Source organism: Stegostoma tigrinum, chromosome 16, assembly GCF_030684315.1.
Source record: "Stegostoma tigrinum isolate sSteTig4 chromosome 16, sSteTig4.hap1, whole genome shotgun sequence".
NCBI classification, from domain to species: domain Eukaryota; kingdom Metazoa; phylum Chordata; class Chondrichthyes; order Orectolobiformes; family Stegostomatidae; genus Stegostoma; species Stegostoma tigrinum.
In genome coordinates, this window is record NC_081369.1 from 42,847,963 (window position 1) to 42,869,898 (window position 21,936).

Here is a 21,936-nt window from a genome sequence, read left to right on the forward strand (position 1 = left end):
TTGCTTGGAGAGGCTCTTGTTTTATCTGTTTGAGTTGGATGTGTGCCTGTTGAGAACCAGCTGAGTTGAAGTGAAGCTTGCTAAGAACAAGCTGTCCAGCTGATCTCTGCCATTTCTGAAATAAAAAGCTCTCTTGTTCAGTTCAGGATGAAACATATTTATTCTTTTGAAGGTGATTGAAAAAAGATCTCAAGATTGTATTTCCTGAGCAAGGTTGTGCTTGCAAGATTTCAAAGACAACTATTAGTGATTTGGTGAATTAAACATGTCCTAGAACATTATAACATTTTATCCATTTGCCTTCAAGTGGAGACCTAAGTATTTTCTTTTATCAGAAAGGTAATCTTTGCACTATTTTATTTTCTTTTCCTGAAGGGTGAGTATATGTGTGTTTGCGCATGTGTTTTGGAGATATTTGGAAGGATACACATTTCCACTTCTATATTCTTGACTGTTGGCATTAACCATGATTGTATCTTTATTGAAAAAGTTTTGTCAGGTTAACTGGCCTATAGTTTTCTGTCTTCTGTCCTCATCCCTTCTTTAATAGGGGTGTTCTATTTGGTACTTCCTAGTTCTCTGGAACCCTCGCTGACTCCAGCGATTCCTGAAAGTTTACCACCAATGTCTCTACAAACTCCTTAGTACCTCCTTCAGAACTCTAGATTATTGTCCATTTGGTGTGGGTGATTTATACACCTTCAGGCTTTCTAACTTCCCCAGTACCTTCTCCTTAGTAATGGCCACTACACTCACCTTAACAGGTGTCTAATAAGGTAGCAAATACATTAATTTAAGTTCACCAAAGTCTGGTAACTAGTAGTAGTTTAGATAAAGATTGTTACAAACACCAAACATTGCAATTTGTACAATAATTAATGTAAGGATTGTGAGTTTCATCATGAAAGCGCAGGTTTTAGATAATATTCAGCTATATGGCCTCTTTCATATCTTTAGTATATTTTGTGAATAAAATTTTGTTGAATTGCAAGTTGACTCTGACCCTTTTGTTTGTCTCACAAGTACAGTACCCAAGTAAAATGAGTTTATGTTGAAACTGGTTGAAAGGTCCAAAGCATGAACAACAATGGAAAGAATGTTTCCCCTTTACATTTTTATATCAAAGGCCCAATGGTCAAAATCTAATCACTGTCCTAATTACCTCCATTGACATAACATTTTGTTTATTTTGTACTGTTAAATTCTCCACTTCCAGTCGTGCATGAAGCTGCCCATTTTCTTCCATCAACTCATGACAGTGCTCCTGCAATCGGACCCTTTCTTCCTCAAGCTGCTTGATTGTCTGTTCAAGTCTTATCATCTGTAAGACCAAATACACATAATATAAATCTTACCCCCTAGTTGGCATGAATGAACAGAGCAATCAGTTAGTTTACATCACACAAAAAGAAGTGTTCACTTGAATAGTTTCAGCTTTAGAACAAATGAATGTTACTGATCAACATGTGCCCTCAATTATGGCTTTTTGCTTTATGTAATATGACATCAAGTGAATAACAGGCAATGCTAGTTAACGTTCCCTTACAGCAACTGACTGTAACCTTATGCACTACAAAGGGATAAATGTATTGAAAAGACAAGAGGAAAAGGGATTATTTTTTAGGCATTGTTGACTACATTGTAAATTCATTTCAGAATGCAGTAGAAGTGCTAAATTTATTGCAGCAAATTACACTGTTGCAATCTACACATGTACGCTGTAACCTGGTTAAGATAAAGCACATTCAAAACATGTACAGTAAGTCCTTGTTTAACGTTGCCCTGTTTAATGCTATTTTGACTAAATATTGGTAAATTAATGGGCATTGAGCATCCTGAGATTTGTTTTAATTTTGCTTCCTGTACCCTGATTGCAGCCTCAGGTGCTCTCCAAGATGGCCTTTCCTCCTTCACAACTTCTCGGTTATGGTCTTTTCCCCCTTCCTAATTTTCCAGTTGCAGCATCTTCCTCATTCCTCAATTCCAAGTTGTGTCTTCTTCACACCTCCAAGTTGTGGCCTCTTCCGCCTCCCCAACTTTAAATATGCACCCTCTTCCCCGTCCTCAACTCAGCCTTTTTCTATTACCTACTCCTGGATATACATTCCAGTTCAAGATCCAAATTTAATCCAAAGTTGGAGCTCCAATGTCATGGAAGTACGTCCTGATGCTTCAGAAGTGCTAGTACACTTACAATCCATGTTTTTTGAAAATGACTTCCAATGCTGCTCATGCCAGCTGCTGCTCTCCCCAGCCCTTGGTCACAATGAGGTTTCAGGAAAGGGAAGCAGTGAAAAGGAGTACTTTAATATCCTTATTGCCTGGTGTCGATTTGCCTCAACTCTTGTAATCATGCTCAAGGCCTGCTAAACAACATGAATTACGTGAAATGTGCAAGCTTGCTAATTTAATATTTGATATACATAATTAAAGAAAAATGCAAGCACTTGAGACTAAGTTATTAACTGCAATTGAATTCAAACACTCCATGTTTTAATAAATTGTGGCCTTTCGTGTTTGCTATGTGAAAGTCATGTCACATGAACTTACCTTGACTTAGTTTGTCTTGTCCATATAAGATAATGGGTGCAAGATTCAACTACTGGCCCTGATGCATTGCAATCTGTTTTGCTGCAGCCCCAATGGAGTTTCACCTCATAAGATCCTCCATAAAATTACTTTGTCAGGACTTCTTTGACCTGGGCTTCATTTCCCACCTGGTGCATACATTTGACAGCTCATCTAGTAGGGCATTTGTCCAGGAGGTGAAATACATATCCTGTCAATCTCTGTCATTTCTTTGTAATAATATCCTTTAGGTGTCTCTGCCCAGGCCTGTGTAACACTGCTTCACTGGTGATGCTATCTCTTCAAGTAATGCCCAGGATTATACATAAACAACATTGGTGGGAGACATCTAGCTTAACATGGCCCTTCTGCTCTTCTCTTCCATAATCGCTAGCATAGACTGCAGTTAGAACTACAATTGATATGTAGAGCGCTGATAGTGTTGGATGCCCACACTGTTTGGAGTTGCTGTGTTTATAGCATATGGACAAGTCATGCAACCTGACCTTAAAACTTAACAGTCCTATGAATAGAAGCGCAAATTTAGGTCAAACCCATAGTGTTGTACCTTGAGTTAGCTATAGTGAAGCATTACTGCACCAACCGCAACCTTATCACTAGCAACCACAAAATAAACACACGCTAGAACTATTGTTTCAAAATAATTGAGAATAATTTTTATGAGAGGCTGCTGAAAGCTGTAATAGATGTTGACTTGTATGGATAAAATATCTTAGCCCTCTGTGATCTTTAACCCAAATTGAAATAATAAGTGAATGTATGTTTTTAGACACTTCTTTACAATCATGTGAATTTTCCAATACCACACACCACGTTCATGTCAATTTAAGCAACTGTAATCTAATTTTCAGATATCCATGTGGATTATCCAAAATGGGTTGCATAAAAATTAACTATCTCATAACACATCACTTGAACACATACGACTATATTTTATTATCTCTTTGTTTGCTTTGCATTTTCGAGTTATTCACTTATTAGTGCAAAGGTAACAACAGGCAGCTATGCAACTAAGATCACAGTCACCACGAAAACATTAGATAATGATCAAGAGGAATTCAAAATCAATTTAACTATTGATTGGCTGTTTAGGTATTCAGTTGTTCTGAATGATCTACCATTCATGGACTTCGCTTTTATGAAGATATGTAATGGGAAATCAAGATTTTAATGTAGTCTGACATAAATGAAATATCCCAGAGTATCAGCATGTTGTACAGTTTCATTAGATAGATATTGCGACTTTAAATGATCCACCTAAGAGTTATGTCAATTTTAAAAGTAGCTACAGTTTTATCAATACTATTGAGGAAGGATAAAAAAAGTATTTTTGATGATTGTAACATCGAACCATGTGCAGCTTTCACTATGAGAAATAGAGGGAAGCTGCATCTGTGAGGGGTCTTGATAAGAATACCTCATCTGTGGAAAACAACTGAGTAGATGAATGTAAATTGATGGAAAATAACAAAGGCATGGAGGTACTATATACAGCAACTATATAATTAGACGGAAAGGAAAGAGACATTAAGGGAATGAAATAAACTCAACAAGTAGAAGGTTAAGAAGATAGCATGAGTGAATTGGTAAATAGATTAAGATCTTACAATAAGTATTTTAGAACAATTTCAGCAGACTTCTAAAGCATACATGCGGAGTTAAATATCCTGTAACATCAGCAAGTTGTATAATGACATGAATAACTAATTGTTTAATAATATAATCATCGGAAAAGTCCTGATCAATCCATAGTTTGTTTCTATACCACTGTTATTCAGGAATAAAACCAATTAAACATGGCCCTTACTGTTTTCATTGCTATTCCTTTGACAGATATGGGCAGAAAATGGTGATGATCAATTAACCTGTTTGGAGAATGTTAGATGACCTCTAGGGTTTAACAAATAGTAGTAGATGTCTGACAAAACCTTCTAATTCATACTTTTTTTGTAAACCAGATATGGAGCATTAAATCTCCCACGTCACTACCTTGTGAATGAACAGTGCTGAGTTATATGCTGTTAGACAAAATCAAAAGAATTTAAAAAAGAAACCAAGAGTTTATTTCGAGCTATGTTTTCTTAAAAGAAGAAGCTAGCAAAGCAATCAGTCTGAGATAGGCCAAATGTCACATTTTTAATGCAAGAATATGAGTGCCCAATGAGATTAATTTTTTTTTGTTCTTTGATTTGTACTGAAATCTTGCCAAATAACTGTCAGTCATCTAAGATTAGCACAGCCATCAAACAGAATAATCTAATAGTCATAAACCTACAGGAAACTGAGGCACTGATTTTAATACTCATAATTTCAGAAAAACAATTTTTCCAAACAGAAAATCACGAGTTCTGTCAAATGTTAGCATTCTATTTCTCAATTCTACTTATGAATCCAAATTTTCAGGCTTATATACAAACCAGATTACTCCAAGAAGGTTGAAAAAAAATAAGGCTTTAGCTCTTCAAAAAATTCAAACTGGAGATAGGTTTATTTCAGTTTCATATTCTTGCTATATTCTCTAGTTCTAAACATCAAAATTTTATATTATACAAATAAAATAATTGAACTATAACATAGAGAGCAAAAACAGGAAATGCTTCTGAGAGGACACCACTCGTAAATGTTGATAGAGTGAACTTTATGTAATGGTTTATTTTTGATGAGTTATTTGTCCATTAAAAATATTTTGTCATCCTAGTGTGCACCTCTCCCTGAAACAGGAAAGTCTAAAACATCAGAGTTATAGCTCAACCAACAATTGCTGGCCTTTTCTCCTTCATAACATTCCAAATTTTTCTTTTTAATTTTTTTACACTAAATGTTCATTTCATCACAAAGGAACTAAAGACCAGTACTCACCAGTTATTGCAAAGGCATTTAACTCTGCACCTGATGCACTAATTAATTCATCTGCAATTATTTAACATTAAACTTCTACTGTAGTATACGTAAGGGTAAGTTATGCTTTCAGGATTTTTTTAACATCCTTTACTTGACTCTTCCTGTTCATGCAATATATTTAGTTGAGATAACTGGTGAATGAGCTGGTGCTGGGCCTCTCTGCTTACCGTATTGAAAACAGCCATGTGTGTTGCATGGTAAAGCATATGGATCAGAAGAATTAAGATGGATGCATGCTTGAAACAATGGAGGGGAAATTATCGGAACCATTGGTCCCATGAAAGTAAAGAATCTGACAATGCAGGGGTATCTCAGGGATATTACTTTCTTCATTTTGCACCCTCTTATTTTGCACCTACTTGGATGTTCACAGCATCTCTGCCATGTCTTGCCTTTTTGTTTTTAGCCTCTTCATTTAGAGCCCACAGTACTTTTATCTTGCCTTATCTTTTTGTGTAGGCATAAAACCAGACAGTTTGCCATGGTTGTCGACAGTGATCTATCAAGAAAGTGACATGTTTTTGAATAGCATTGTGCTACATCAATGTCATAACTGCAGGATATGCCAGCAACATATGCAGCAAATACACTGAATGTGTTTCAACCAAATGGCAATGTATCAGTGTCTAACAGGAGGTGTCATTACTCAAGTTTATGGGGACAGTTTTCAGACAACAGGCAATGGCACAATAAGTCAAAGGCAATGTCTGATGTCAACCTTGGGGCTGGACACAGTCAGACGACAGTTAAGAGCGTGTCAAGGGATCCATATCAATACAGTCTAGGGTGTAGCCCACAGCCGTCCTAAAGGTCCAGTGCAAGCAGCTGGAGATTAGTAGTGATCTACTAGAGAGTTTTAAATGATGTCTGAGGCATGGTGACCCTCAGGTTAAACTATCACAAGTTGTCTGTTTCTAATGAGAGAACTGCCCGATGATACAGCAGGACTTTACCTACCACCTTGCAGATTCCTTTTATAGTCAGAAGTCACATGATACCAAGTTATAATCCAACAGGTTTATTTGAAATCACAAGCTTTCGTAACACCTCTCCTTCATCAGGTGAAGTGGAGGGAGGCACTCAGGCACAGAATTTATAGGCAGAGAGGTAATTGCAAAATCATTCCAAGTAATTAAGTATGTCAAAAGACAGTACAAATGGTGTGAGTGGAATGTCAATAGGCTGAATAGCAAGTCTTAGCAGGTGATCAGAAGTATCAAAAGTGACAAGCAGCGTTGATCTGAAATATGACAAGCAGAGTTCATATTTAAGGACATTACAAACAAACTTAATAAAGTTAATAAAATGACACTTCTGATCATCTGCAAAACCTATCGACATTCCAGTATAACTATTTGTATGGTCTTTTGACATTCTTAATTACCTGGAATTATCTTGCAGTTACTTCTCTGCCTATAAGTTCTGTGCATATGTGCTTCCCTTCACTTCACTTGACAAAGAAGCTTAGAACATAGAACACAGAACAATACAGCATAGAACAGGCCTTTCGGCCCTCGATGTTGCGCCGACCTGTGAACTAATCTAAGCTCCTCCCCCTACACTATCCCATCATTATCCATATGCTTATCCAAGGACTGTTTAAATGCTCCTAATGTGCCTGAGTTAACTACATTGGCAGGCAGGGCGTTCCACGCCCTTACCACTCTCTGAGTAAAGAACCTGCCTCTGACATCTGTCTTAAATCTATCACCCCTCAATTTGTAGCTATGCGCCCTCGTACAAGCTGAAGTCATCATCCTCGGAAAAAGACTCTCACTGTCCACCCTATCTGATCCTCTGAGCATCTTGTATGTCTCTATTAAATCCCCTCTTAGCCTCCTTCTCTCCAGTGAGAACAGACCCAAGTCCCTCAGCCTTTCTTCATAGGGCCAGCGCTCCAGAGCAGGCAACATCCAGGTAAATCTCCTCTGCACCTTTTCCAAAGCATCCACATCCTTCCTGTAATGGGGCGACCAGAACTGCATGCAATATTCCAAATGAGGCCGCACTGGCATTTTGTACTGATGCAGCATGACATCATGGCTCTGGAACGCAATACCTCTACTAATAAAACCTAAAACACAGTAAGCTTCTTAACAGCACTATCAACCTGGGTGGCAACTTTCAGGGATCTACGTACATGGACACCAAGATCCCTCCGCACATCCACACTACCAAGAATCTTTCCACTGACTCGGTATTCGGCCTTCCTATTAATTCCTCCCAAAGTGAATCACCTCACATTTATCCGTATTAAACTCCATTTGCCACCTTTTGGCCCAGTTCTGCAGTTCATCCAAGTCTCCCTGCAACCTGCAGCATTCTTCCACACTGTCCACCACTCCACCAACTTTAGTGTCATCTGCAAACTTACTAACCCATCCACCTATGCCTGTGTCCAAGTCATTTATAAAAATGACAAACAGCAGTGGTCCCAAAACAGACCCTTGAGGCACACCACTAGTAAACGGGCTCCAGGCTGAATATTTTCCATCAACCACCACTCGTTGCCTTCTTCAGTGCTCCAAAAGCTTATGATTTCAAATAAACCTGTTAGACTAGAACCTGGTGTCATGTGACTTCTGACTTTGTCCACCCTGGTCCAATACCAGCACCTCTACATCAAAGATTCCGTATTAGTCATCACAATATGTGACGATATACCTTTGTAACCAGCAGAAAATTCAGATATATTTTTGCTTGCCCCATCATCCAACTTATTAATAAGGCAGTAGAAAATAAGATCATATTGAGTAATAATTAGTACATAATTGAGCCCGAAGACTGATTCTTTTGGTACTCCACTCGGCATGTCTTTCCACCTTATGCCGATCCTCTGTCTTTTGTGTGTTAACCAATCCTCAATCTATATTAATACATTATCCCCAATACTGGGAGGTCTGTCTTGTGCAATAAACTTTTGGGTGGCACTTTTTTGAATGACTGATGGAAATCTAACACATCTATATGTTCACCTTTATTAACGTTGCTTGTTATGTCCTCAAATATCAACTCTACTTGTTATATTTCAGATCAACTCTGCTTGTCATATCATCAGTTTGTAACCTGAATTTTTATTAAACAACATGCAAAGCATAGAAATATCAAACCAGTAAACACATTGCCATTGTAGTTACACACATGATACTGACCTTCCCAGCATGAAAACAAGAAGCCAGTGAAAGGTGACAATGCAGTTCTGTTCTGTTGTAGAGAACTATTTTTATAAGTGAATTGGAGATATGCCATGATAAAATTTGAGGCTGGGGCTTATCTGATGCCGTATTCTCGATGCTGAGCAAGAAAGCTAGATAAGATGGAGGCCTGGAGAAGACAATGGTGAGCTGTTGCATCAAGGTACTGACCCACACTTCTCTGCCAGGAATTGCTGTAGTCTAGTTCTAATCCACTGCTAGAGAAAACTTGCATGAAAATGAGATACATTTAGGCAATAATGACATGTTAATGCACACAAAAAGTATGCTTATTGTCACTCATTGATGAGACTTTCATCTAGCCATTAAAACGTTGGATGGAAATCAGACATTTTTTAAACAGCATTGAGAATCTCATATTTCTGTTCTCACTGTACTACCACTGTGCTGACTCACATTGCTCATATCTTTCACAGGTTCGTAAAATTCTACCCTTTGTGTTCATCTCAACAGGTAGATGACATTTTGGGTTAAGATCTCATCTAAATGATAAAGGTGCTGTACTGAATTATGTCTGGACTATGCACTCAAAATCTAGAGTTGGCTTGAAACCAGAGTCTTCTGGCTAACATGCAGCAGGAGTGCTGTCATTCAGTCAAGATGAGGAATATGCACTACTGGCTCAAGTCAAGTTCTCACAAAGCCTGACAGCTCTAACATCGCTTTTCATGAATGCCCAGACTTCAACTGTACACAGATTCATGCTGTCATATACAACTGGCATCTTTGGTGTATTCACATTTTCATTCATAAGCAGCCTATCATATGATGCAAGATCGCTTAGTGACATACTGAAATGTGGTCACATAACTGTCACTGACTTTAATACTTGCTTCAATGTAAGGTCATTGGGGAGAGGTGACTTGGTGCCACTGATACTCAGTGAGAAATGAACTATAAATCCACAAGCAAATGGATGCATCAGTTTGATACATGTGTGGACTGAGCTTTGTAAGCTTTGCAGACTAATTCTCTGCTAGTTTCAAATGAGACAAACACAGAAAAGAAAAAAGAAGCTAGGAGACTTCTGCTAGAAGGAGGTGGTGCGGACACATAATGCATGTTCCTTATAGGTGTCCTTTGATTGTTATAGTTGACTTTGCAAGCTAGCATGGGAAATGTCGACATGGTAATTTACAATGATCAATGCTAAAACACAGTATGTAATACCAAGAAGCAAAGATTGTGGAATGTGGAAGTACCTGACAAACAAAAGACATTTATGTCATCTGCTGCAAGTTCCCATTCAAGTCACACACCAACCCGCTTTGAAACTATATCAGAAATTCATCACTGCCACTGGGTCAAAATCCTGGAACTCCCTTTCTATCACAACAGGATTCATTTCTGTCGTTGTTGGAGTGCATCAGTTAAGAAGGCTGCATGGTATCTTATTGTCCGGCACAGTTAAGGATGGGTAGCAAATGCCACAGATGCCCACATACCATAGGTGGATTCCTGTAGTGATTGGAACCAGGTGGATATTATTGACAAAGAGATCCTTGGTTGGGGCTGTTAACCTGGGCCAATGAGGAGGGCCTGCCTAACAGAGTCTCCTGTCTGACAGGGGCCGACTGCAAACTAGTTGGCACAGCCAGTGTACCTTGCACATGTAAATAATGGGTGACTTCGTGACAGGTACTGGCCTCTGTGCAATTATTTCATTTTTTTCCAAAATCTCATTTATACAAAAAGCCTATTTACATTATTTCAAAAGGGTTCTCAAATACTCCATTCTACCCTGTTTTATTTCATTTTAAGAAGGTATGAAAACAAATAGCATAATGAATCTACAAATTTCGTGATTTGGATCTTATATTTTGTAACTTAGCTTTTTTGGAAAAGTAATTATTATTAGTAGTATTACTATTTTGTTTTTAGAAACAAGGTCACCTATGTGTTGATTTTCATTGAAAATGTTATCACTGAATCAAGACTACATATCCAGATAACCTTATTGCCCATCACTGATTGCCCAGAGGGCAGTTAAAAGTCAACCACATTGCTCTGAGTCTGGAATCACATGTAGGCATTCGTGAACCAGATGAGTTTTTACAACAATTGACAATGGATTCATGATTATCATTTGACTCTAAATTCCAGATTTTTTTTTTACAAGAGTTCAAATTCCACCACCTGCCGTGGTGGGATTTTAACCCAGATTCCCAGGACATTATCTGGGTCTCTGGATTAACAGTCCAGTGATAATACCACTGGACCGAAAACCTCCCCTAATTACAAAGTCATTCCCAAGAAGAGGTTTTCAATAATACAATACAAATCCCTCAATAAACATGAGGCCATCTGAAAAGAAACGAAACCGTTATTAAAGGTCTCAAAAATATATTACAACATGTCAAATTTTACAAATCCAACAATGCATAAAGATTTAATCTAAATGCATAATTCTAATAGTATAGATGTGATTACGTAAAATAGCTTCTAGCACTGAAGAAATTACACTTGATCGCTGCCAAGTTAATAATACAAGTAAAACATAATATTAATTTTACCCTGACTTTTTGTTGTTTCTTCCTGCTTACTAAGTGATGCAGTTTGATTAAATACTATCAAACAAAATAGAATAGACATTTCTTATTTTTTCATTTAGTGTTTTGTTAATTGTTTATTTATTCACATGTAGAACTTGAAATCCAACAGAAAGTAATTAGAAAAATGCAATCACATCAATTGTAATTCTAGCATGATGTATCATTTAAGATTTATTCCTCAGCTTTATTCCTCTGTATTGCCACCTTAACAAATTTCGGGCACGACATGACATCAAACTCTTCTTCCACTGTCTTCACCTCTGTGCTCAGTTCTTTGGAGACGAGTCCCCTCCTATCCCACGAACCCCTTCACCCAGTTCCAACACTCTTCCTCTACCTGAACCCCTCCCTCTGGCCTTTTACCTGCACTCGATCTGTTTATTGAGAACTGTCGATGTGATATTGGTCACCTCAATTTCTCTGCATCCCCCTCACCAAATCCAACCTAAGTCCCTCTGAACTGACTGCAATCCATGCACTTAGATCTAACCCTGACATTGTTATTAAGCCTGCCGATAAGAATGGTGTTTATGTAGTCTGGCGTACTGACCTCTACATTCCAGAGGCTGAGCGCCAGCTCTCAGATACCTCCTCCTCTCTTCCCCTGGACTCTGGCCCCACCATGACGCATCAGGTCATTGTATCCAGTATGGTGACTGATCTCATTTAATCTGCTGACCTCCCTCCTCCAGTCCTTCCTAGCTGATAGTCCCCCAGCCCCATATAGCTCGCTTCTACTTCTTTCCAAAAATCCACAAACAGACAGACCCATTGTTTCAGCCTGTTCCTGCCCCAAAAAACTCACCTCTTCCTACCTTGATAATAAAATGTGAGGCTGGATGAACACAGCAGGCCCAGCAGCATCTCAGGAGCACAAAAGCTGACGTTTCAGGCCTAGACCCTTCGGGCCTTGACTCAGTCATCTCTCCCCGGTCCAATCCCTGCCCACTTACATCCCCGATTCCTCTGATGCTTTACACTGATTTCAAAACTTTCAGTTTGCAGGTTCCAGCTGCCTCCTCTTTACAATGGATGTACAATCCCTTCACACGTCCATTCCCACCAGGTCTGAGGTCTCTCCTCTTCTTCCTGTAGCAAAGACCTGAACCATCCCTACCAGCCACCACCCTCCTCCACTTTGCCAAGCTTGTCCTCACCTTCAACAACTTCTCTTCTAACTCCTCTCATTTCCTTCAGGTCAATGGGGTGGCCATGGGTTCCTGCATGGGCCCCAGTTATGCCTGTCTTTTCACGGGGTACGTGGAACACTCCTTGGTCCAGTCCTATTCTAGACCGCACCCAAAGCTCTTTTCTCCGATATATCGAAGATATCATTGGTGCTGCTTTGCTCTCTCATCCAGAATAGGAAAGGTTCATTAAGTTCATTTCCAGTTTCCACCCTGCCATCACTTTCATCTAGTCTATCTCTGACTCTTCCCTTCCCTTCCTCGATATCTCTGTTTCCATTTCTGGGGATAGACTGGCTACTAATAGCCACTATAAACACACTGACTCCCACAGCTACCTGGGCTATACATCCTCACACCCTGCCTCCTGTAGAGACTCCATCCATTCACTCAGTTCCTCTCTCTCCATTGTATATGTTCAGATGAGGCCAACTTTGACAAGGAACCCTCCAACATGTCCACCTTCTTCCTCAACAGAGGATTCCTCAGCACCGTTCACAACAGGGCTCTCAACCAGGTCTGACCCATCTCTGCACTTCCGCCATCACCCCCTCTCCTCCCTGCTGCAACGACGATAGGTTCCCCTTGTCCTCACTTATCATCCCACCAGCATCTACATCTAGAAGATCATCAGAAGCCATTTCCGCTACCTCCAGCGAGATGCCACCACCAGACACATATTCCCCTCCCCTCCCTTGTCCACCTTCCGCAGGGACTGTTCCCTCCGGGACACCCTGGTCCACACTTCCTACACTTCCAATACCGCCCACAGCACCATGGCACCTTCCCCTGCAACTGGCGAAGGTGCAACACTTTCCGATTTACCTCAGCTCTCCCCACAATCCAAGGGCCCAAACATACCTTCCAGGTGAAGCAACACTTCACCTGCACTTCCCAGAATCTAATCTCTGCACTTGCTGCTCACAATGTGGTTTATTCTACACTGGGGAAATGAAGCATGGACTGGATAACCACTTCACAGAACGTCTACATTCTGCCCTCAAAAAAGACCCTGAACTACTTGTTGCCTGCCACTTCAATGTATCACACTGCTCCCTGGCCAACATCTCTGTCTCTGGCTTGTTGCAGTGTTCCAGTGAAGCTCAACGCAAGCTGGAAGAACAACAGAGATAATAGGAACTGCAGGTGCTGGAGAATCCGAGATAACAACATGTGGAGCCTCCTGCTTCTAAGATGCTGCTTGGCCTGGAACAACAACACCTCATTTCCACTTGGGGACCCTACAGCCCTCCAGATACAATATCGGGTTCAATAATTTTAGAGCCTAAACTCTCCCATGTCCTACCCCCTCAATCACACACCAGGCCATGTTATTACATAGCCTGCCATTACACACTACTTATTTTCAGTCACTAACAGTCCCCGTTAAGAATTATTCACCCTCCTAGTCAGATTGTTATCAATTCCTTTGTCCATCCAACTGTTCCCTCTCTTTGGGCTCTATCATTTTGTTTACTCCCTACCCCATCCCTCTCCCTATTTTCTGCATATAAACCGTTGATTTTCCAGCTACCGTCAGTTCTGAAGAAGAGTCATTGGGCCTGAAACATTAACTCTGATTTTTTTCTTCACAGGTGCTGCCAGACCTGCTGAGCTTTTCCACAAACTTCAGTTTTCGTTCCTGATTTACTGTACCGGCAGTTCTTTTGTTTTTTATCCAATATTTATTGGGCAAAAAAGTGATTGCAAGTATCCCTTCACAGTAATAAGTAATCAAGATGAATAAACCAAGAATTTTGTAAAATTTTGCATTAACTAGATTTAAAGCATACATGTTCACTTTCATGCAGTTAGTAAACAAAAATTTTTAGAACATATTGTCTATTTTGGTTTGATTAGAAAAATGGTGTCTAAAGCCTGACACCACATAAGTACACGTAAGGCTGGCTTTCGATGGAGGCCACCAATTCTGGTGCAGAAATGGAAGTAGGTGTCACTACTCTTGGAGGACCATATGGTTGGTAGATTAAGATCATGTGGTAGTTGCTGAACTATCTTTAGGGATGCATGGATAATGTCAATGGCATAACAGCTGACTCAAGAGTCGGTCCTGGCTCCATATTGAGAGGACTGACAGCGCTGCTTCCACGGTTTGAAATGCTTGCATACAAATGCTAGTGCAGAAGGCCCCTGCTCCTGATCAATGGTACAGAAGTTCCTCCCTCCTGGCCTATAAACTAGAAAAAGCCAAACAGCGCTAAATACGGATGTTCCACAACATGGCAGAGTGAAGATACGGGCAGTTCCACAATTTAGCATTGCCTCCTGCAGGTTCTCCTCCAGTCTTTAGGGCAAGGATCCTTCTCACAGTGGGATGAGATGAGGCAGTCCCACCTGACCAAACAGACCTGGATGGAGATTGCAGAACAGGTCAGCAGCTGCAGGGTTGTCCCCAAATCTGAGTGTGGTTAATTATCCCCTTCGCAGTACCAACAGGAGTCTTTACATGACTTTCCCTTTGGAGGCTTGGATGTGGTAACATGGGGGGATTTGCCAGGTGGGAGGGAGTGACCACTCAGCGTGTGACTCAGGGGTTAGATGTGTGTCTATATCTCAACAATAGCATCTGTTTTATTGATCCACCCAAAGTTCCTGCAGTATAGAGATATGGTGGGAGCATTTATTAACCCTCATCATCAACCAAAAAGGTGTCTTCAGCATAAGTATCCTGCTAGTCTTTGTGGCAAGGCAGTGTTGCTCCTTCTGTTTGCAGGAATACTGAAAGAGGGTCAGCAGCCATGCAGGCCTCCCTGAAAGATTATTTCTACCTCAAGTCAGAGGATTAGGAATCCTTAAACTGAATGGATCTCAGGGCTGCTCAGTGATTATTAATGATAAAACCAGGACTGAAATTTATAGGAGAGTATACAAGTATAGTGGTGCAATGGGCCATGCAAAGCTTGGTGCTCATGAGTTCATCACTGTACATTTGGAGTTTCACATCAAACATGGTTGGGATAAGGAGGTGGGAAGATCTTAAACCCTAAAGGTTTGTGTGCTCACATGTAGATCTAGGTAATCACCACAGGCACCTAGCTAGACAGACTCGGGCAATCTGTCCACCTCTGAGGTGAAGTAGGGATCCTTAGGGAACACATCGTCATATCAATCACTTGCAAACTTTCCTGTCAATGCATATGTGCTTGTGCTTAGACTCAGGATCACAAACTGGTGAGTGTATCATAGACATGCTGAAGCAGCTGATAAAGGTTGTGATAATTGAGGGTAGTGACGGTTGGAAGATTGCAGGTGACCAGGCTCAAGCTAACATGCTTCTAGAGTCAAACAAGATGCTAGCTTCTGATTGTACAATGACAGGTACAGGGACATCTGACAGAACTATCAGACGTTCTGTAAACCCATGCAGAGACTTGGAGGAGTTCATTCAGGGCTTGGGATTAGAATGTACTTGGCACCCCTTATGGTAAGTCAGATTCAGCAGATTAATCAGTCAGACATATGTGCAAATCTGTATGTCATTGCCTTGTCAGTGAGTTCTACGCAGCAGTGGCAAGCCCAGGCAGTCCAGGCCTCCAGGTGGCCAGCAGGTCTTCTGACTTGATCAACAGGTAGATACAAGGGTTATTCCAAATCAGAAGAGGTGTTTGCCTTTTGCATCTAAGGACTCCTCTCAGGGTACCCCTTATTGAAAATGTTTCCTCAGTCCCCCTGCCTCAGGTTGCCACGAAGACAATGAATGCTCCTGCTCCTATGCAGTATGCCAGGCCCTCTAGGTCTTTCTCTCTAAATAGGCTGGTGGTGTTCCAGTTGACTGCGTCTGGTCAGCTCCTCAGCTTTGCCAGCACACCCTAGAGTCTAGGGTGTTAGGAGATGGAATACAAAATGAAAGAGATAGCTGCAGATCCACATAGAAGTGTGGGTTGGTTCACATATGGTTCAAAGTCATACGGGTTACAGGAATCTAGCACATATGGATTGTACTGAAACTCCCTTCAAAATCTCTCATTTACCTGGCTTTTAGTCCTAGTTCAGCTGCTTAGCAGCCCCCTTCACATCCTAATTGTGGGATGAGGTGTGGCAGTTGATGATGTCTTTATTTTGCATAGCCTTTCACTCTGCAATCCTATGTTGCACAGACATAGCAGACTACCACAGTAGGATTATGGAAGGGCTCCAATGGCTTGAACTAGGCACCTGAATCACATCATCAGCTATAGAATGGCTGCTTCTGTGGACTCCCGGTAGTTGTTACACTCTTCCTTTGCTGTAGTGCTGGGTTCTATAAAGGCATGAGTAACCACATCTTCAGAGGATAGCTCTTGTCTTCAATATTCATCCCTGAACGCACATCCTGTAAAAGCTATGAAACCATGGACTACCAAGCATGTTGGTAAATTCTGGTGTTACCTGACAACTATGCAGTTACATGAATTATTCATTTTTAATCCTCTTACAGCAGTTGTATGTTGATGTATGGCAAACCATTCCTGGTGACAAGGTCACTGGCTAGTCAACAGGAGCCTTGATGGTTACATGAGTGCAGTTGATGACATCCTGAGGGAATCCAGCAATGGTCCTAAAGGTAATATGCCTCTCCAACTGACTGTCCAGCTTGGTTCAGTAGCGCAAATAGTAGCAGTCCTCTTGAAACCCCTTGATGTACTGATGGGCTGCTGTCTATGAGATCTCATACATTTCCAGTGGAATCCTGCGAAGATTTGGAGATGTTCAAGTTGACAGCCATGATGTTCTCCAGGCTACTGATATCCTATGAGTTTCAACAAACATCTAGTGGTGAAAGACTCATTGGAATGCCTCAGGTACTGACACTGCCACTTGGGCATTTGCAGATTGTTGACTGTGTATGTTGGACTCTCACCTGGATACAGGCCCTTATTTACACAAGGGGCTGTGTATCTTGTGTCCTTCTGAGACACAAACAACAATGCTTTTGCTGCTTGTGGGCCTCCTCCTCTATCTCTGCCAATACTTGAATCTTCCTCTCTCTGTGCTGCTGTTCCCACAATATGAGGACAATAAAGATGGGTGGAGTAAGTCCATGGCAGGTGGACTCTCTCCCAGTCCTACATGTTCTTTGTAGCCCATTTCCCCATAAATCTTTTTCTAGTTGGTCCCTTGGGAGCCAGTGAAATACCTTGAATCCTGGAATCACAGAACTGTTACAGAGCAGGAGGCTATTTTGCCCAGTGTGTCTTCACCCCCTCTCTGAGCATTTCAATTTTGTGCCAGTCTCCTGTCTTTCCCTGTAACCATGCACACCATTTCTATTTAAATGATCATTAATGCCCTTTTGAATTCTTCAGCTGAATCTGCCTCCGCCCTGTGCCCAGCCAGTGCATTTCAGATCCTAAATGGTCAGTGTGAAAAAAGTGTTTCCTCACTTCATCTACTTTCTTTCTCATCTTGGAATATTGTGTTCAGTTCTGGTCACCTCTTTATAGGAAAGATGTGGAAGCTTTAGAGACGGTGCAGAGGAGATTTACCAGGATGCTGCCTGGACTGGAGGGTAGGTCTAATGAGAAAGACTGACATAGCTAGGGTTTTTCTCATTGGAATGAAGAAGGATGAGAGGTGACTTGATAGAGGTGTACAACATGATGACAGGCATAGGTAGAGTGGATAGTCAGAGACATTTTTCCAGGGCAGAAATGGCTATTATGAAGGGGCATAATTTTAAGGTGATTGGAGGAAGGTATGTGGAGATATCAGATGTAGGTTCTTCACGCAGAGAGTGGTGGGCGTGTGGAAGGCACTGCCAGCAGTGGTAGTGGAGTCAGATACTTTAGAGACATTTAAGTGGCTCTTGGATAGGTATATGGAGGACAGTAAAGTGTAGAGTATGCAAGGTAGATTGATCTTAATAGAATAATAGGTCAGCACAACATTGTGGCCAAAGAGCCTGTACTGTGCTGTACTGTTTTATGTTCTACGTTCTATATCTGAAGAATTGTGGATTTTCTTTGTCTTACCTTTCCATTTTGAAGGAATATACCTGGAGTGTGCCCAAACCATCTTGTCCCATTGAAAGTGGCTCTCCACCAATTGATCATTTGCATTGTGGATTAACCAATGTCTTTTTCCACTGTCATTCTAAACCTTATGATCACTGTGCTTTGATCTACTTGGCCCATGTTATTCCCCAGAACCAAATGTAGCAATGCTTAAGGGAGTCGGTTAGCTCAGTTGGCAGGGTAATGAGTTTGGTGGCGCCAACAGCACGAGTCCAATTCCCACACCAGCTGAAGCTACCATGAAGATTCTTCACCTTCATCACCTTCATCTGTTTCTTGAGACATGATGGCTTTCAGGGGAAACCACCTGCAGTCACACCCTCACTCTAATAAGACAGCAGCCCTATGACAACTTTATCATTTATGATACTATTCAAAAAGAAGGGGAAGTTTACTTTCTCTTCAACTAGCACACTGGAAATTGATTATATGATCATCAATATATGCTATTGTAGGATTTTGCTGTACTAAAAATAATTATTTTGTGTACTTACTTTGTAACAATGATTATTCTTCAAAATTATTTTAACTGTCAAACAGCTTTGAAATGTTGAGATTGCAATTAAGATGACCTCAGAGATTTCTCCTAATGTGTTGTCCTTCCCAGCCCTGCTGTTGGTTTAAAATTAGATTTGATTCAATCGGTAATCTTCTGTTGCAATGTTAGTTTGAGTGTGATACTGCTTTATAACAACATAAGCATCTGCCACTGAACATATCATGCATTAATCTGTTGTGAAGATGAATCTGGGTTGCAGGTAATCTCTGTCTCTAGGCCACATATTTAATTGCTACAAATCAAGATCAACAAAAGTTCTTCGTTGTTGTTGACTGTTGTCTGACTCTTGTAGTGTTCAGGGTTGACTTTGAGTAATGATATGAAGAAAGTCACTGCCATAATAGCTCAGCAGTCTACTATGCACAATGTATAAAATATTGAAGAGATACAGGGATGACGGTGAATATATCTGGTACTTATAGTTGTGAAATAGCTACTGGTTGTTTTTAAAGGGTTATGAGTTATTTTTGGGAGCAAAATAACTGAGTTCAAACAATCTGAGGAAGGACCTTTGGCAATCGAGTTACAGGAGGCCCTGTTGAGAAGTCTTGTTCTTTTTGGAGTGGAAAAACATCGTGCATGGAAAAACAACTTCAGGGCTAGGTAAATGGCAATAGTAAAAAGAGTCAATATAGCACTTTTGGTGCATTTTCTACTTCTTTCTACTTCTGTGGTTTATTTAAGAGCTTTGTCATTTTGTGCCAGCTCTATAAAAAGTGCCAAATCCATCATGAGTGTGCATCAATAAATTGAATTTCAAATTCTCTAGATAATATTATTTAAATATTACTGTCATCATTGCTGTAAAGAGAAGCATATTTATTCATTTGTCAAATAAAATTAAATACTGTCACGATACCTTGACTCTAGTATGCTCCTGGTTACTCTGTCCCTGACGGAACTTTGATTCCAGCTCATGGATTGTCTTTTCATATTGTGCAGCAATTACTTTCAAGTCTTCATGTGCACTGTTAATTATTTGTAGTTGTTCTGCTTTTCCTGCAACCTGCCATGGAACAACACTAAATGAATGGCAATGCTCACACCCATTCACACCACATACAATGAATTCGGAATTCAAATCATTGAATAAAACATTGAATTATCAGAAAACGAGAGCAAAGTTTGTGTTAGAATAGTTACATGCCATGAGGTTAAAAACAGAAATTGCTGAAGAAACTCAGCAGATCTGGCAGCATCTATGGAGAGAAAGCAGACTTAACATTTCAAGTGCAGTCAGCCTTATTCAGAACTCACTTAACTTCTGATTAAGGGTCAATGAGCTCAAAATGTTAACTCTGCTTTCTCTGTACAGACCTATTGAGTCTCTCCAGCAATTTCTGCTTTCATTTCGGATCTTCAGCATCTGTGATTCTTTGTTTTATTTTGTGAGTCATGAGGTGTTGCTTGACCCTTTGTTTGTTATTAGAGACCACTTGTAATATTCAACTGTAGAGACCACTGCTTAAGAAAGCCTCTATTTTAACTGCCAGATGAGAATAGGCATTATTGTAAAGCTTAAAGAATCATTTGACCGGGGGATGAAATAATTACTATAGATGGATAAAGTGAAGACCTGTTTTTTTTAAACAAAGGACATCAGCACGTTTGGAATCGGTATTGTTTGGGACTGGATAAGTTAGATTATAGACACAAGTGAAATGAAATAGGTACGGGGAAGAATTGGTTAGCCTTACAAAGAAAATGTGTCAACTGGAGTCTTGTTTGTTTTACAAGAAGTTGTGAAGTATTGTATTGCTGTGATCATTGGAATAACGAAGTAATCAAAATGACTGCAAGGTAAAAAAAAGAAACTCAAAATATAATCGAAGAGACAAACTTCCTGATTACAAATACTTGTAATAAACTGTTGTCTTGACTAAATCAACAACAGACTTTTTATCTCTATTGTCAAGGTAGAATTGGCATGGTTGGCAGATTAATTCACTACGGCCCAGGATATCTGAAGACACATCTTTATTTACCACTGCAGCGACCACTTGCTTAAGAAAGCCTCTATTTTAACTCTCAGATGAGAACAGGCGGTAATGGAGTTGGAGGAGGCATATAGCTTTCAGTGCGATCCTCAAAACCAAAGTAGCTAATCAGAGACCTAGTCTAGACAGTCTTACTATCCCAGCTTACTGCGGTTAAAAAGATAACAGATAAAATGTTACGGGAGTGGTGACCCAAGGGATTCATCCTGCCATGACACATTGTGTCACGCCACATTTGAGACTAATAGGATTTTGCAGTACAGAAGAAAAGACGGTTTGCCAGCTACATCAACAGCTGCAGCAGCTGGAACACGACATGCAGAACAAGTCAGCAGAGAAGAACCTTGGTGACAGAGGCTCTGGGACTGGGCTATCAAAATGGAAGTATATTCCTGGATTGCTGTTATGTAATATGCACTGGTGTAGTGCAGCTGAGAGACTGGTCAGTCTCGTAATTTAGTTTGGAACTCCCATTGCCATAGGTGTCGACTAAGAGCATCCAAAGAGTTGGGGGCAGATGGGCAACGATTGCCATGGAGAAAGATAATTTGCAAAGATGAAAGGGAAAAGAAATTGGAACTTGCAAAGCAAACCTACAGACTGGTCACAGGAATGCAGGGTGAGGAGTGAGAATCACTTATGGTGTTGGCTTCCTTGGTCATGCCAAGGTCCAAAATTGGGTATGAAAAAAATGTGCAGAAATTACCAGGTGGTACAGATAATAAGGCGATACATGCCACAGGCACTGAGACATATTTAACCTGGAATTGGGACCTGTGAACTGATGATGTAATGGAAATAATTTTATTACTCAAAGGGGCTATAACCTTCGTAATGTAAGTAAATTCAAGAAAGGACATTTCATTTTGTTAAGGACTGATGGAAGTAGACAATTTGAGGGTAAATGTTTCCATATCACAAA

General features: G+C 40.4%; 1 protein-coding gene across 1 annotated transcript in view; it reads right to left on the reverse strand.

Annotated features, from left to right (window-relative positions):
* The window catches only part of LOC125459774 (golgin subfamily A member 4), a 709,733-nt gene that overhangs the window by 272,220 nt on the left and 415,577 nt on the right, over window positions 1–21,936 (reverse strand). The window contains exons 15-16 of the mRNA XM_048546606.2: window positions 19,877–20,023; window positions 1,163–1,321 (exon numbers count right to left, since the gene is read on the reverse strand). Of these exons, the coding sequence (XP_048402563.2) occupies window positions 1,163–1,321; window positions 19,877–20,023 (306 nt within the window). The remainder of the gene's footprint in view (window positions 1–1,162; window positions 1,322–19,876; window positions 20,024–21,936) is intronic.